At 43.5% G+C, this 16,305-nt stretch overlaps 1 protein-coding gene across 1 annotated transcript in view; it reads right to left on the reverse strand.

Moving 5' to 3' along the window:
• FHIP1A (FHF complex subunit HOOK interacting protein 1A) overlaps positions 1–16,305 on the reverse strand; it is an 87,726-nt gene that overhangs the window by 33,262 nt on the left and 38,159 nt on the right. The window contains exons 2-5 of the mRNA XM_035114011.3: positions 15,051–15,260; positions 13,261–13,887; positions 6,861–7,019; positions 47–133 (exon numbers count right to left, since the gene is read on the reverse strand). Coding sequence (XP_034969902.2) covers positions 47–133; positions 6,861–7,019; positions 13,261–13,887; positions 15,051–15,155 — 978 coding nt within the window. The 5' untranslated portion in view covers positions 15,156–15,260. The remainder of the gene's footprint in view (positions 1–46; positions 134–6,860; positions 7,020–13,260; positions 13,888–15,050; positions 15,261–16,305) is intronic.

A 16,305-nucleotide genomic window follows, 5' to 3' on the forward strand; every position in this document is an offset into this window, starting at 1 on the left:
AAATGGCTGCTTATTTTTTAAAAAAACCCATACAAAAAACACTGACCTTATGCAATGCTGGGGCCATAACTGGTACCAGAAACCCATTATAAATGTAATCCACAAGCTGCATCCGAATCAAAGGATGTGCCACCTAAAGAAGTGAAGGGGAGAGTGATCATGGGATTTCAATCAAAAAGGCATCAAACTTAAGATATGATTTAACATATTTTTCTGAAGTTCACAGAAAAATTAAATAGTAATAATAATTAACCTCTGATAAAGTCCTCCAACCACCTTTACACAAATCAAGAGACAAACTATAGCTTATATCCTATGCACAGAATCCTATTAAATTCAAGATAGGCTTACTTGTGTATATAAGCGTGTGTAGAACTGTGCGGTATATTTAAGGGAAATTAATTCATATGTAAGCAAAGATCAAAAGGCTCATATCCCTATGTCATACAATTTAATGGTGCAAGATGATAGATTAATAGCCACCCAAGTGTACATTACAGCCGACTAAGGTCATTTTAGAATGGCCAAGCTACTATTAAATTTATCAAAATTATAGTGAAGCAACAGGAAGACCATTATTCATGTTTCAGCTTTTCAATACATAACAACATTATTTCAATAGTTCAAACAAACCAGTTTTTCCGCAACTACTATTTGGTAGTGTTATGTACTGAGCTGAATCCTAGAACAATAGGATTCAGAATCAGCGGGAGCTACCCAATCCAACTCCAGGTGGAAGTGAATCCGCAACCTGATTGGCCTGCTGGAGCAGCCAATCAGGCGGCTGGCAGAAGTGAATCTGCTACCTGATTGGCCTGTAGGAGCAGCCAATCAGGCTGCAGGCAGAAGTCAATCCATAATATAATTGGCCCACAGGTGTAGCCCTGAAGTAGCCAATCACGCAAGGCCCATTGTGTAAATAATGTATATAAGCAGATGGTTTGGGGAAAAGAGCCATTCGTCTTCTCTTCTCCTCCTTGATGACTATGAGCTGAATAAAGAGCATGAAATTCACTCTTGACTCCGAGTATATTTCACTGGCGACGAAGATGGGATCCTGCTGAGCTGACCGCCACCACGCACTGCACCGCAGCACCGCCACCTGCTGCACCGCTGCATCGCACCGTGCATCCAGGCTTCAGCTCCAGGACCCAAGGAACCCAGAATGGCAACCGACAGCAGCTTCTCGCCATTCAAACCAGCATCAGGAGACTGGGAAGGGTACGCCGCCCGTTTCAACTTCCTCCTGCAAGCGAAAGAAGTCACCAACGATGCCATGAAGAGGGCGACATTCTTCAGCGTCTGTGGAGAGGAGACGTTTGAAATCGCCCGGGCTCTCCTTGCACCTAGAGATGTCGCTACCGTCTCTTACAAAACAATAATGGAACGGCTGAAGGAGCACTTCTCACCACAGCCCTCGGTGGTAGCTTGCCGAAATGCCTTCTACGCAAAGCGGCAAGCCCCGGGGGAAACCATAACTGGGTTTGTGACCTCCCTCCGCCAAGCCGCCCGGTTATGCAACTTCTCAGAATTGGAGAACATGCTTCGTGACCGCCTCGTCGGTGGCCTGAGGGACGAGATGTTGCAACGACGCCTCTACGCCAAAAAAGACCTCACGTTCCAGATTGCTCTGGAGGAAGCCCTGGCAACCGAAGCCGCCGAGAGGTCAACGCAAGAGGCACGACCGGCCCCGCCATCCCAACCGAGGGTCTACCACGAAGACCTCACCGATGAATCCGAATCTGACAGGGAGGAAGTACACCGAGTACAGCGGCGCACTCAAGCAGCACACACACCACAGCAGCCTCGACGAGAAGGAGGGAACTGTGCAAGCTGCGGGGAGAACCACGAGAGGAGGACCTGTCGTTTCCGCAACGCAGAGTGCAGGCAGTGCAGAAAATTGGGACACATCGCCCGGGTGTGTCGGGCTCGACTCACCCGTCGACAAGCATCAGATGACCGACCCAGGAGCCCCAGGTCACACAGCACCATGCACCAAGGCAACTCGACGGAGATCACGGACTACCAGGTATTCCAGTTGCCCCATCCCAGCACAGAGAAAATTTATATAGAGGTACAGATAGAGGGAGCCCCATGCCGCATGGAGCTGGACACGGGTTCAACTCTATCCATAATCTCGGCCCGAACATTAAGGGAACTGTGCCCTAATGGGGGTCCCAAACTAAGGCCGGCCCCATTCACCCTCCGGGACTTCCAGAAACGTAAGGTCCCTACTATGGGGGTGGGGACCTTCAGGGTGCAATATCGAGGGCGAAAGCAACAATTGGACTTGCTGGTAGTTAAGGGCCCCTACGTTAGCTTACTGGGACTGGCATGGTTTGGACCTCTGGGGCTAGCCGTTACCGGGGTGAACCGCACTAGCTTACAAGTGGACGTGGACGCCATATGCAAAGAGTTTCCAGGGGTTTTCGATGGGGCATTGGGACGATATACAGGACCCCCCATTGCCCTACAGCTGGACCCCGCTGTACGACCCATCAGGCACAAGGCCCGCCGGGTCCCGTTCGCCCTGAAACCCCGCATAGACGAGGAATTGGACCGGCTCGTGGAGCAAGGAGTGCTGGAGCCGGTGCCCAACGCCCCCTGGGAAACTCCAATTGTCACACCCGTCAAGCCTAACGGTTCGGTCCGCATCTGTGCAGACTACAAATGCACCATAAACAAGGCTCTCACGGCCCATGCATACCCAGTGCCAGTGGTCAGCCATGTCCTCGCCACCCTGGCTGGGTCAAAAATCTTTGGCAAACTGGACTTGGCCCAAGCGTATCAACAGTTGCCTGTGGACGAAGCCACAGCAGAGGCTCAGACGATTGTGACGCACAGAGGGGCATTCAGAGTTAAGCGGCTGCAATTTGGCGTTAGCGTGGCACCAGGCATATTCCAGAATCTAATGGACTCTCTCCTTAAAGGGATTCCTGGCGTCACCCCCTTCTTCGATGATGTACTGATCGCCGGGCCCACACCAGAGGAATTTGAGGACCGCCTCCGCTCCGTCCTGCACCGTTTCCAGACGGCGGGCCTCAAGGTGAAGCGGGAAAAGTGTTTACTGGGAGTGCCGCAGGTGGACTTTCTGGGATTTAAGGTGGACGCAGAAGGGGTCCATCCAACCGGTGACAAGGTACGGGCCATTTGTGAGGCCCCAGCGCCCAAGAGCAAGCCCGAACTTCAGTCATTCTTGGGACTATTGAACTTTTACCATGCCTTCCTTCCCCATAAGGCAGCGGTAGCGGAGCCCCTACACAGACTCCTAGATAAAAGGGCCCCTTGGGTGTGGGGCCAGCGACAAAGGGCCGCATTCCAGGCAGTCAAGGACTTGCTCGTCTCAAACTCGGTCTTAGCACACTTCGACGAGAGGCTGCCAGTGGTGCTGGCATGCGACGCCTCTCCCTATGGCATCGGCGCTGTCCTGGGACACCAACTCCCGGATGGAAGAGAGGTGCCGGTGGCATACTTCTCCCAGACGCTTGCTGCAGCCGAACGAAACTACTCGCAGATTGACAAGGAGGGTCTGGCAATCGTGAAGGGCGTAAAAAAATTCCATGATTTCTTGTACGGGCGGCCCTTTACCATAGTGACTGACCACAAGCCGTTGCTTGGCCTGTTTGCCCCTGAGAAGCAGACCCCCCAAGTGTTGTCTCCACGTGTCCTCAGGTGGTCAATTTTCCTTGCCGGCTACCAGTATGCACTAATCCACCGCCCTGGGAAGGCGATGGGCCACGCAGACGCCCTCAGCAGGCTACCACTACCAGAAACAGGCCCCGACCCAGCGCCTGCGCAAGAGGTTATGACCCTGGAGCTGCTTCCCGACCGACCCATTCAGGCACAAGAAGTTGCGCACCATTCCACAAAAGATAGGGTCATCTCCCGGGTCCTGGACTGGGTGTGGCGAGGATGGCCCAGCAGCAGCCCCGGGCCAGAATTCGCTGGCTACACAAACCGCAAACATGAACTGTCGGCCCACAAGGGGTGCCTGTTATGGGGAAGCAGGGTTGTTGTTCCCCAGCCCCTCCGCAAAAGGGTCCTCACAGCCCTACACGAGACACACCCAGGGGTAGTGAGGATGAAGGCCCTTGCCAGGAGTTATGTGTGGTGGCCGGGGATTGACAGAGAGATAGAGGCCTGGGTCCAACACTGCCAGACCTGCCAAGAATCCCGCCCGGATCCCCCAAGGGCCCCAGTCCAGCCCTGGGAGTCCGCCCGACATCCATGGTCACGCTTGCACGTGGACTTCGCTGGCCCCTTCCAGGGAAAAACATTCTTCATAGTGGTGGATTCCTACACCAAATGGCTGGAGGTCGCACTGGTACCATCCACTTCTACGGCGGCAGCCATCCGGGTACTACGTAAGCTGTTTGCGACCCACGGGCTCCCTGACACCCTCGTCTCGGACAATGGAACCGCATTCACGTCAGAGGAGTTCCAGACCTTCACAGCGCAGAACGCCATCCGCCACATCCGCTCAGCACCATTCCACCCTGCCACCAATGGCCAAGCGGAGCGCATGGTGCGGACCACCAAGGACAGCCTCCGCCGCATGACACAAGGGGACTGGGAATACCGCCTTGCCGCATTTCTTCTAGCACAGCACAGCACCCCAAGCACAACGACGGGCCGGAGCCCAGCTGAATTACTAATGGGCCGGCGCCTTGCAACTAGACTGGACCGACTTCACCCCGACAGAGCTCAGGATGAGGTAGTGGTGGGGAAAGGCAGGAACCCCCGGACATTTGTGGCCCAGGACCCAGTGTATGCAAAGAATTTTGGGGCAGGCCCAGCATGGGTACCCGCCACAGTCACCAAGGTGACCGGTCCCGTGTCGTACGAGGTACTAACGGAAGGGGGGCAATGTTGGCGCCGCCACTGCGACCAGCTACGACGACGATTCCCAGGAGGAACCCGGGAGGAGAGCGGGACAGAGGGGCCCCAAGGGGACAGCAGGGCAGTGAGGCCTGTAGAGCGAGAGGGGTGGGCAGGGGAAGCAGAAGCAGTAGGCACAGAGGGGCGCCCCGAGGCTGGAAGGACACCGGAACCAGAGCTACAACCTAGTGGTTCAGTGGCGCCAGACCAGACAGCCCTGGCACAGCCAGCAGCCTCGGAACACGAGCCAGAACCAGAACCCCTGACCAAGGAACACCCCAGGCCACAACGCACACGGAGGCGGCCAGCAGACCTTGGGGACTACGAATGCAACTTCCCGGGCAGGACTGGAACTTAGAGGGGAGGGGTGTTATGTACTGAGCTGAATCCTAGAACAATAGGATTCAGAATCAGCGGGAGCTACCCAATCCAACTCCAGGTGGAAGTGAATCCGCAACCTGATTGGCCTGCTGGAGCAGCCAATCAGGCGGCTGGCAGAAGTGAATCTGCTACCTGATTGGCCTGTAGGAGCAGCCAATCAGGCTGCAGGCAGAAGTCAATCCATAATATAATTGGCCCACAGGTGTAGCCCTGAAGTAGCCAATCACGCAAGGCCCATTGTGTAAATAATGTATATAAGCAGATGGTTTGGGGAAAAGAGCCATTCGTCTTCTCTTCTCCTCCTTGATGACTATGAGCTGAATAAAGAGCATGAAATTCACTCTTGACTCCGAGTATATTTCAGGTAGTTAGAGAAACACAGAAACGGACGGTGTTGAGGCACCTGGCGACATCTCTGGCAAATACACTTTTTCAAAGGCCTTTTTATAATACAATACATTTGGTCAACTTCATAATAAAGGTTTGCTATAAAAGAGACAGCTTTCTGAATCTGGAAGTCAAAAAAGAAAGAAAGACAAAGACATTAAGACAAAATGAGGGTGCTTTCCCCCTACATGCATCACTTTTGTAAAGAGAATAAAAAACAGGAATTTTTCTACATGGCATATACAAACACTTCCATCCTGTATTTTCACTAATGAAACTCAGCAAAGTTGCATAACTCACATAAAGCTATAGATACTGAACAGCCTTGCCGCAATAAGAATCCTAAGTGCAGCATCAAAGAGATATAAAATGTGATTTTATCATTAGACTGGAGAAGAACAAAGACTCAAAAGAGTGAAAATCTAATTAAGAAATAATCAAGAACAAAGAACATGAGAAGACCAAACAGAATTTAATTTAGATTCGTGAAACATACTTAACCTCCTGATCAGCTCAACCACAATGAAAATGGCTTTCACAGCTATTGGGGTGCATTTGTGTGCATGCATTTTACTGTTATGAGAACCTGATCATAAACTAGAATAATTAGCCCAGACAACCACAATGTTCTGTCTGAAAAATAAATCTTTGATTTTAGAATCAATAAAGGGTGTTCAGTCAACCATCTTTGGGAAGAGGGCAATGTTAATAAAGAGAAATATGTATCTGATTTATGAGGAATATTTGTTATGTAAATCACAATTATTAATACTTGCCTATACTTGCAAGAAACTTGCTCTCTCTTGAAATCAAGACCGAATAATTAAATATATGAACTGTAAATATTCACAGCATAGGGTTTGATTCAACTGTGCCCTTAATGTGGACAGAACGCCTTCTGTTCATCCAAAAGCACTTGATCTCATCAAGACCTCTGGTAATAGAAGGGAATGAAAACTATTTGCACCCATTTCTCCTTCTCCCTCCCATGCTACCTTCCCCACTGTCCCCTATCTCTCTGGAGGAGATTTTGAAAAGGAAGGAGAGGGATGCAGGGCAGAAAAGGAATCAGCAAAAATTGCTTTTTGCTCGCCTTTTGTTAGCAGAGGACATGGGATTAAAAATCCTCAACAAATGGAAGAGGACAAATGGGCATCATCCACATATTTTAAAAGGTTAGTTTCATAAGCAGGCTCTCTCCTTGAGTCCAGTACCTGTATTACAGCATTGCAGAACTCAAGGGAGTTCATGAATTGGACAAGAGCTGGAGAAAGAAGCCAGTCATCTTTCAGCAGACAGTGCCATTCTTCTCCTTTGTCTTCCAACTTTGTAGGCAAAGACGAGTATAGGCCACTTAAGCCTGTGGCTAGCACCTGAATTGAAGGACATAAAGGGAGGGGGAGAGAAAGCAACTATTTAAACACAGTGTTTGCATCATTGATAAGCTTTTCATTAAGACAGAACTGAGATTTCTTGGAATATAGACAAACAAATTAAGTAAACAAACAGAACTAGTTGTTGAGAGCACTAAACATAAAAAGGAGACACATGTATGTAAACTATCAACGACATGTGGGCAACACACAGTAGACACAGGACACTGAAATAAAATAGTGGCTCCCTTCTCTGCATCTGTTGCAAGCTTGAATGTTTGAAAAGTGTAAGATTCACACTTCCAGTGTAAGCACATGTGTAGATGCACGAAACATATTTGATGAGTAAGATGTAGGTTAGCCAATAGATCAGGTATGGGAAACCTTTGACTGGATTCTGCTGAATTACAATCACCAGTAAGCAAGGCCAATGGTAACAAGCATTATAGTTCAACATCTGGAGGGCCAAAGGTTCCCCACACCTGCCTTTGTGTTTGTATAGCAGAATTTGCTGCTCTAGGTTTTTGTAACAGCTCAGCTTACGTGATATATGGTTGCTTTAACGCAAAAACGGAAGGTGTGCTTTCTTCCACAATTTGTATTTTTCATCTGTTTCTAAAATATATACTGTAGGTGTCAATGAAAACAACGTACTCACAGAAGAGTTTATGTGATTTGTTCTCACATCCTTACCACCACCTTCTGCCTAGAGAACAGTGCTACTTCTGGAATGGACATACAAAATCCATGCTCAGTACACTAACCATTATTGTATGTTTATAGATGTCACTCTATATTACTATGAATGCAATTGACCCTTGGACCAACACAAGCAAGACTTACTAAAAGAATACTACTGGTAGGTGGAACATTACAGGTTTTTCTTTGAATGTAAATACCCAGTCTAAGCAGAAGTCATAAAAGGAATTTTGTGTTGTTGATGTTTTTAAAAAATTGTAGTTATTAATGGGAAGTGGTGGGTGTAAGTTCTTAGCCTTACTCCAACAATCAATGCAGAGACATGGAAAGAATAAATATTACCAGTCATGCAACTTTAGTTTTACAAGAGCCAGTTAAAGCTATTCTACTTGTAAATCATTTTGAGTACCTGGGGTGATAAGCCTGATTTTCTAGAGGCACCAAGTTGAAACATTATTATTTTTTTGATTGACAGGCATAAAAAGACTGCCAATGTGTGTTTCTCTGCATCTATTATGTTCTTTACTCGCTACTTATTCCATCACCCAAGCTACAATTAATAGAACTGTAGGGTGAAAAGAAGCTATAGTCTATCAGACTAATATTTTAGAAAGACTAACTATAGCCACAATTCTGCATGGTTGGGTTGCACTTTAGTCATGTAGACAATCCAATAAATACACAACAATTTTATTCCCCAACATAGCTAGTGCTACCATTTGTCAGTAGTGGTATTATTGACCGTTGTCAACTTTAAGTTATTTCAAAATAACCTTTAAGTTATTTCAAAAGGAACAAGTAAAAGTAGAACAAACAAAAATTCTTCCCCAAGTATGATACATTGCTTTTCTTTTTCTTTTTTTACTTTTTTTTTTGTTTAAAAATACACTTTATTAATAATAATTATTTACACATATAACATTAACATAAAGAAAAAGAAGTTAAGAAAATAGAAAAAGACAAAACTTAACAAAAACAATAACTTAAACAGAATAATATTATAATATATAATAATATTATAATATCTCTAAATCATAATTATAACATAACAAAAATAGAAAAACTGACATAAAAAAAACCTTAATCGTCAAACAGAACATAAAAGCTTATAATGGGATCAAATAAGAATAGACAAATCATTCTTTCCGAGGGTCATCCATACTTGGCCCCTTATTTTCCCAAATTTTAATCTAATTCATTTTGACCATTAGTGTTAAAAGGCTAACCACTAACTGCCCTCCCCCTGCCCTCTCCCCCTGATGACTTCCAGTCATTCCTATATGTTGATTATCTTTCTTTCTTCTGGTGCATACTCGATTTGATTTTTTTTCCCCTTCTCTCTGATTTCCTTGCCTTTCCTACCTCTGCCACAAGATTCGCTTATTCAACCTTATTTTTCATATAAAACTCGAAGGATTCCCAATTCTTGCCCGCTTTTTCTCTACCCAATCCTTTGGAAATCCCATTTTTAATAGCCAGATTCTTATATCCCACTACTTTCAATAGCCAATCTTTTATGTTTGGAATTTTATCACTTTTCCAATTTTGTGCGATTAGGACTCTGGCGGCTATGGTGCTATACATTACCACACATCTGTTTTCAGCCTTAATTTCGTCACTTAACATACTCAAAAGAAATATTTCCGGATCTTTCTTGAATGATGTTTTGGTTATCTTTTTTAACTCCTTATATATTTCATCCCAAAAATTTCTTATTTTTTTACACCACCACCAGACATGTATAAATGTTCCAGTTTCTTCCTTGCATCTCCAGCAAGACTTATCATTTCCCTTGTATATCTTTGCCAGGCGCACCGGGGTTAGATACCACCTAAATTGCATTTTGTAGATATTTTCCTTTAAATCATAACTAGTTATCATTTTGATATCCCTTGTCCATAATTTTTCCCAATTTTCATACATTATTGGTTTACTCACATCTTGTGCCCATTTGACCATTACATCTTTTGTTAATTCATCTTTGGTTTCCCATTCCAGAATCAATTCATACAAATTTTTTATAAATTTATTTCCCCCTTCCAATATTATTTTACCAAATTTAGACATCTCTTTTTCGAAGCCAATTATCTTATCTTTTTTAAATCTTTCATTAATTTCAAAATATTGTAACCACACATTGCAGTATTTTCTAATTTCATTATAATCTTTTAATTTTAAATTCCCATCTACCTTTTCTAATAATTCATTATATGTTGGCCAATTACTTTCCATATTTATTTTTTTAACTGATATTATTTCTTTAGGTGATATCCACCACGGTGTCCTCGGCTCCAATATCCCCCTGTATTTTATCCATGTTCTGTAGATTGATTTCCTAATAATATTATTCCACAAGGCATTGTGTACATTTAATTTTTCTCTTGACAAGTGCCAGTGCCAACCAAACCCCAGTCCAGCACCTTCAAGGTCCAGAACTTCACTATCTTTTAACTCAATCCATTCTTTTAGCCAAAATAGGGCAGCCGCATCATGATATAATTTGAAATCCGGTAAATTTAATCCACCTCTTTCTTTTTTGTCAATTAGATACATTGCTTTTCTCTTCCCTACTCATGCAGTTCCCAGTTAGGAAAATGCTTCAAAAGTTAAGGTAACCCCCACCTTGCCCATGCAGCAATTTTGACCTTCCACTCTGCTTATCCTCTGTTTCTTGCATGATGTCAGCTCTACACAGCTCATCCATCAGATATTTAATATAGTGTTGCAGGATGGCTGCAATCCACAGTATTCTAGACCTGCTCATGGGTGTCCCTGCACACAGGGGGTTGCTAAGAAGTCCATAGCATTAGTAGGGCTGACTTGCTTTTTCAACTACTGTAGTTGAAGTTTGCATAAGGGCACACATTCTGGAATGGCCTACGGTTGAATGCTTGCTTCTGCACTCTAGCTATCATTATTTTAATTACAGAGGAGGGATTTTGACATTCAGTACAATATCACGCCTAGCTTTCTTTTAATTGAATCAGAATTTAGATTATTTTATTACATTCACGGGAAAATAACAGTGAAAGAAATCCTTTAATCATTCTGTATTTTTTGCCTGAGTGAACGATGGATGCTAACCAGATCCCTGCGGCATCATTCTGATTTTTCGCGAAGGCAGTATAGAACTCCCCAAACTGCAAAGATCAAACTCACAAGACCAACACATTATGGGTCTTTAAAAAGTGAGCAGCCCTCAGGAGCGGACTCTGATATTTTATTATAGACTTGGGCTAGCTACCTTTTACACACTAAGACAATCATTCTAATTAGGAATGTGTTTTGTCACTCAAGACGCCCAGCTGTTTGAAGGTTAATACAGCTTGCTTTAATCTTCAGAGTAAAAAGTCATTCTAAAAATTAATTGGCAAATGTAATTATGGAAGTTACAGCATGGATCTAATAAGGGTATCTACCTTGGGGACAATTTTAAAAAATGAGTACTCTTTAGATGTATCAATTTAAATGAAGTCAACAAGAAAAAGTCTATGCTAGAGACATGTTACTCAGTGCTTGCAAGTACAACTGAAATCTTGATATACGGTACATGTAAAGAGATTCATTAGAAACAGGGCAGAAAGTTGTTTCACAATGTGTCATTCAATTGTTTACATGCTGTGACCCATGTTGTCACTCTCGACACACACTCTTCCAGGAGGATCTTTAAAATGATGTCAAAAAGGGCTGAGGCTACGAATGTGTTAATTTTTAGACTAAAACTTTCCTTAACTATGCAACTTATTTTGAGCCTATCCAATTTCATTTCTTTGTATACTAGGTCAGTGGGGGAGAAAGAAAAGTGTTCTCAGATATTTGGACCTTTGTGTCAGTTGGCATGGAATAAAGGGACCCACGTCTCGTCTCGCCACTTGATGTGAAATGGGAAGTCTCACCTTACCTTCCTCCTGCCACCTCCTACCTGCTCTGCCAGTGCCAATGACAGAGAAGTGCCGCTGTCATTGACAGCAATTTTTGGAAAAATCAGGCTGATTTGGACAAGGTCTTGCCCAAAATCACATGAGATATTGTATTCTCTGCCAGATTGGCGCCAATAGTAGTGGTGTTTCCCTGCTGTTCATGGAGGCAGTGGGGCTTCTGCCACCTGAGGCAATGGCCTCACCCTGCCTTATGGGTGGGCTGGTACAAAAAGTATGAGGGAAGGTTTGGATTCAGACATAGTTAGTTGAAACGGAAAGCAAATCAAGTCCTTACCAATTTGCCCCACTGGTTGCAGCATAGGAGCCAACACCTAGGGGACAAGGTCCCTTTGCCCCACCCCTGTAAAATATTTGAAGGGGCCGGGACCCCCCAAAGTTGATGGGCATTGCCATTCAGACGGTGTGCATGTGCCACATCTTGCGATCGATTATGTGGGGTGGGGCCTGGGGCCTCCCAATATTTCATTCAAGTTGGTACCCCTGGGTTGCAGTAGGAACTATTTTCAACTAACTTAGCCCAACCTAACAACACTCGGGAACAAGCTGCATCAGGCAGTTGCACCAACTGTTATCAACTGCAAAGGTAGATCAGTACAATCATCACTGGATCATCTTCAGTTCAACACTTTGTTCCAGAGTTATCAGTCTAATCTGGCCACCACTGGAAACCAGACACACAATTCATCACTTCATTCCAGCGTTATCAAAGTCCTCGCCCTTCTCTAGCTCCTTTCCCGGACTAATTTTCTTTTTTACTGATATGAACCACTTTCAAAGTATTTGTCTGAAAAAGCCAGATACGCATATAATAAATAAATGATGAGGCAGCAGGTCAAAGGATAGCAGGAACTGAATGGAGGCAGGGAGTAGAAGCAGTAAGTGTGAAGTTAGCTTGGTTTGAACGCTGCTAGTTTCTGACTTGAAAGAATAAAAAGGAAGCAGGCTGCTTCCCTTTGGGAATCACCTTCCACAAACTCATAGGAACTTATGCAAGTTGGCATGTGTGTCATTGTGATAGGTACGTGGTGGAGCAAAATGAAAACACCTAATTCTTGGCTACTGTGAGTTCAGTAAGATTAAGTTGGAGGGAAATAGTTTGATTTGTTTAAAAAACAAAATGTAGCTAGCATAACTGAAGCATAACTGGAGAGATTTTTTGAAAATTTCAACACTTTACAGCTTTAATACCTAATGCAAATGTTTTATTCAAAAAACTGATCTTCAAATGGCACATTATAATACCATGTTAACGTTGGTATACTAATACCAACGTTAATTAGACCCAAATGGCCACCTAAATATCATACTTTGATACTTTGATATTATCCCCACTAAATTGCATGTATTTAGTCCCTAATTTGTTCATTTTGCTCCTGATACGTTTTCTGTTGAGGAGCAAATTATAGTATAGAAATGACCACAATTAAATACAGACTGGTTCAGAAAGCTATATCCCCCTGATGCCACCACTTCCCACTTCTGCAAAACCGTAACAAAATGTACCAAATAAATTCAGTTCTGCTTTGTTGGTGGGGAAAGTATCAAGTTGAGAGGTGGGTTGGGTTTCTTTTTAGAGGGTAGGGTCAGAACAAGCAACTTACCGGACAGAAGTAAGTGTTTTCTACTATATGGTTAGCAACAACATTGTTTTCTGCAGAAAGTGACATTATAAAAAGCAGTGCATCACGAGCCTGTTGGCCCACAGTCCCTTCTCGATGGATAAAAGGAATCAAGAGAGAGAAAATTAGGAAGTTTGCAGCTCCTTGGTCCTCACTGGTATGGAAAAAGAGTTCTAAAATAGATGGATCTTTGGCTAGGATTGAGCACAGCTGGTTGAGAAGAACCACCAGCTCAGCTTCCACGGCTGGTGTAGTAGTTCCTGAGCAAGAACTCAGCAACATCATCAAAGGTTTCAAGATGGGCTTGTGATGCAGCAAGGGCTGGTGGGACTGAGTGACAAGCATTTCATACATCTTCAACTGTTCGATTTTCATCTCATCAGTGAACTCCCTCCTGAGACTCCAAAGGAAGAGTTTCTCCATTATATTCTCGGTAACAACAAACTCCAGGATAGGTCCCATGGCAGCGTCTTTTGCTTGTTCTTCGATTAACAGGAAGAGCATGTGTTCTACGTAATTCTGCACAGTGCTGGCCTCATCAGGAGGAATTGCCCCATATTTTGCCTGAATATTTTTCAAAGGGTCATGCTTCTCTAATATTTTCACCACCTAGAGAAACGTGAAACAACATTCTCGTTATCAGAGTGAAGAGGTTCTTAACTAACCTTTTAACTCAAATCCTATTTTTCACTAAACTCACTCTTCAAAGTTGCTAGACTGAATCAGTGCTTTAAGCTCCCAATGTAAAAACATCTATTGAACAAATGCAGCGAAGTGCCTCTCAAAATGGACCTCAGAATGGATTGCAGAGATTAATAATTTAATCAAGTAGCAAACAACTTATAAATTAGCAATAGGAATTAATTTATGAAAGCACATTTAAACAGTTCATCGAATGGGTTTGTTAAAAAAATATTTATTTAACATATTTATATTCTGGTCTTCAACCCCAATGGTTCTTTAATTGCCTCATAACATTATGTAGCAAGCTACCACTGGTCACAATTCTTGTAAGTAAATATATTAAAATTGAGAGTGCTGGCCAACCAAGTTTCAAATACCAAATTCAGTACTGACAATGTCTTTTGCTAATTCAACTTCTGGGAGAACTGAGTAGCTGAAGCCATGATTAAGTGGCATCGTTTGCTTGTATAAACGCTAAGAGGGTGTGTTAGGTCAATCCCAACATTACAATGGAAGGACCTCAGGTGACAGACTGAGGAAGGCAACTTGACTGTAGACACGTCTGTCAGTGTGAACAATACTGGATTAAAATAGATAATTGCCTGCTGCTGTAAAATGCATCTCCTTAGTCTGCACACCTGCACAAAGCCTGCTTCAATAGGATTTAAGAGCCTAACCATGTGCAGGTTTGCATCCAATGCTAATATATAATTGAGCCTTATCTTTAAAATCCACTGGACCGTCAAAGCACGAGAATTCAAAGTTATATTCTAAATTTTATCTCCTTTCATAAAATCTAAATCTTCTAGCTCCTTCTCTAGCCTACCCATCAAACAGAGCTATGCCACTTTATTATTACATGTGATGTTAACTAAATAATGGAGTAGCAAGATTCTACCATTTTCCATAACAAGAACAGAAAATGCACTTGGGTGTTGGGAACAGACTGCATGCTGTGTATTGGCAGTTAAAACCAACCCCCAATCCTTTTGTTGTTTCTTGTTTTTGTTGTTGTTTTGGAATGGATTCTTACCACTGCAACCAACTTTAAAAACCAATAGAATAAAAGCTTCCCTGAGCTACTTTACCTGTGCCCAGTGAGTTTTAAACACTATCATGCAGGTTTCTGGGTCAACTCCTTCGAGGCTCACAGCCTGATGGTTTTTCCTGCCACTTGCACCTGTGGACATCATAAACGCTCCAAAGTTCAATTCTATGAGGCCATATTCAATTTCCTTTGCTCTCTTCTGTTGCTGATCACTGCATCACAAGTGTCAAGTCTGGATAGCATCTTTGACCTGCAAAAAAACCAAAACCAAAATTCATAAAGAACAAACATGGGATTTAATAGCAACATAAAACAACTTAGATTTTAAAATATGTACTGGGAATAATGTGAGATTATACACATGGCCCTGGATCTCTTGCAACACAAGTCGGCATCTTCTCACTTCTTTATAGCATTACATATCCCTGGCAGAAAATAACAGAAGAGGGATATTGCAGTCATCTCTTGCTAGTGGGCTTCCTATAGACATCTTGTTGGACGCTATGGGATACAGGATACTGAACTAGATAGGCAGGCCTTTGGTTTGATCTAGAAAGATTATTCTTACGTACTTTATTGTTTTACTAGATTAACCCATGTTTCTGCCAAAGTGATCATTTCTTGATTCTGTGCTCTTTGCAGCACACCATAGCCAGGAGTATGTTGTGGGAAAGGTTATCATTCCTCCCCTCGGGGGGAGGGAAGTACAGTATGGTGAAGGATGTTTATAACTAGAATGGGCTTCTGTGGGAGCTACCGTACTAATTGGAAGAACACAAAAGCGAATTAAAGCTATATTTGGTACACGTGAAAATACATCATGCCTTTTCCTATATTATCCTTGGTAACTAAGCAATACTAACGACAAAAGCTGAATACATATGCAAGGTTGAGGGCCTTTTAAAAAGATTACTGACAAAAACAGCAATTCATTCAGAAACATGACCCTTTTGGGGTTGCTGTTGTTAATAAGAACAAGCTGTGTGAAATTACAGGGTGTGAAAGAGCACAGGGTCCCCACACTGTGGTTTGTACCAATGGTAAAATGCCATGAAAATAAAGAGAAGTTCCTACATGTAATCAAAGCATCATTTTGGTCAGATAAATGACAGCATACCACCATCCTGGTCACATTCACACATAATTTGAAACCATGATTTCGCACTAGTTATAATGAGCCTGAGCCAAGCCTTGGGTTAGTGTGCTCCCCTGCTCTTTATTCTCCTCCCACACAGCCGGGAGAAATAGCCAGTGTTTCATTTCACAAGATCTGTGCTTGTTGTGTCATCGTTTAT

The sequence above is a fragment of the Zootoca vivipara genome, chromosome Z1 (assembly GCF_965207765.1).
Source record: "Zootoca vivipara chromosome Z1, rZooViv2.hap1.1, whole genome shotgun sequence".
Classification (NCBI taxonomy): domain Eukaryota; kingdom Metazoa; phylum Chordata; class Lepidosauria; order Squamata; family Lacertidae; genus Zootoca; species Zootoca vivipara.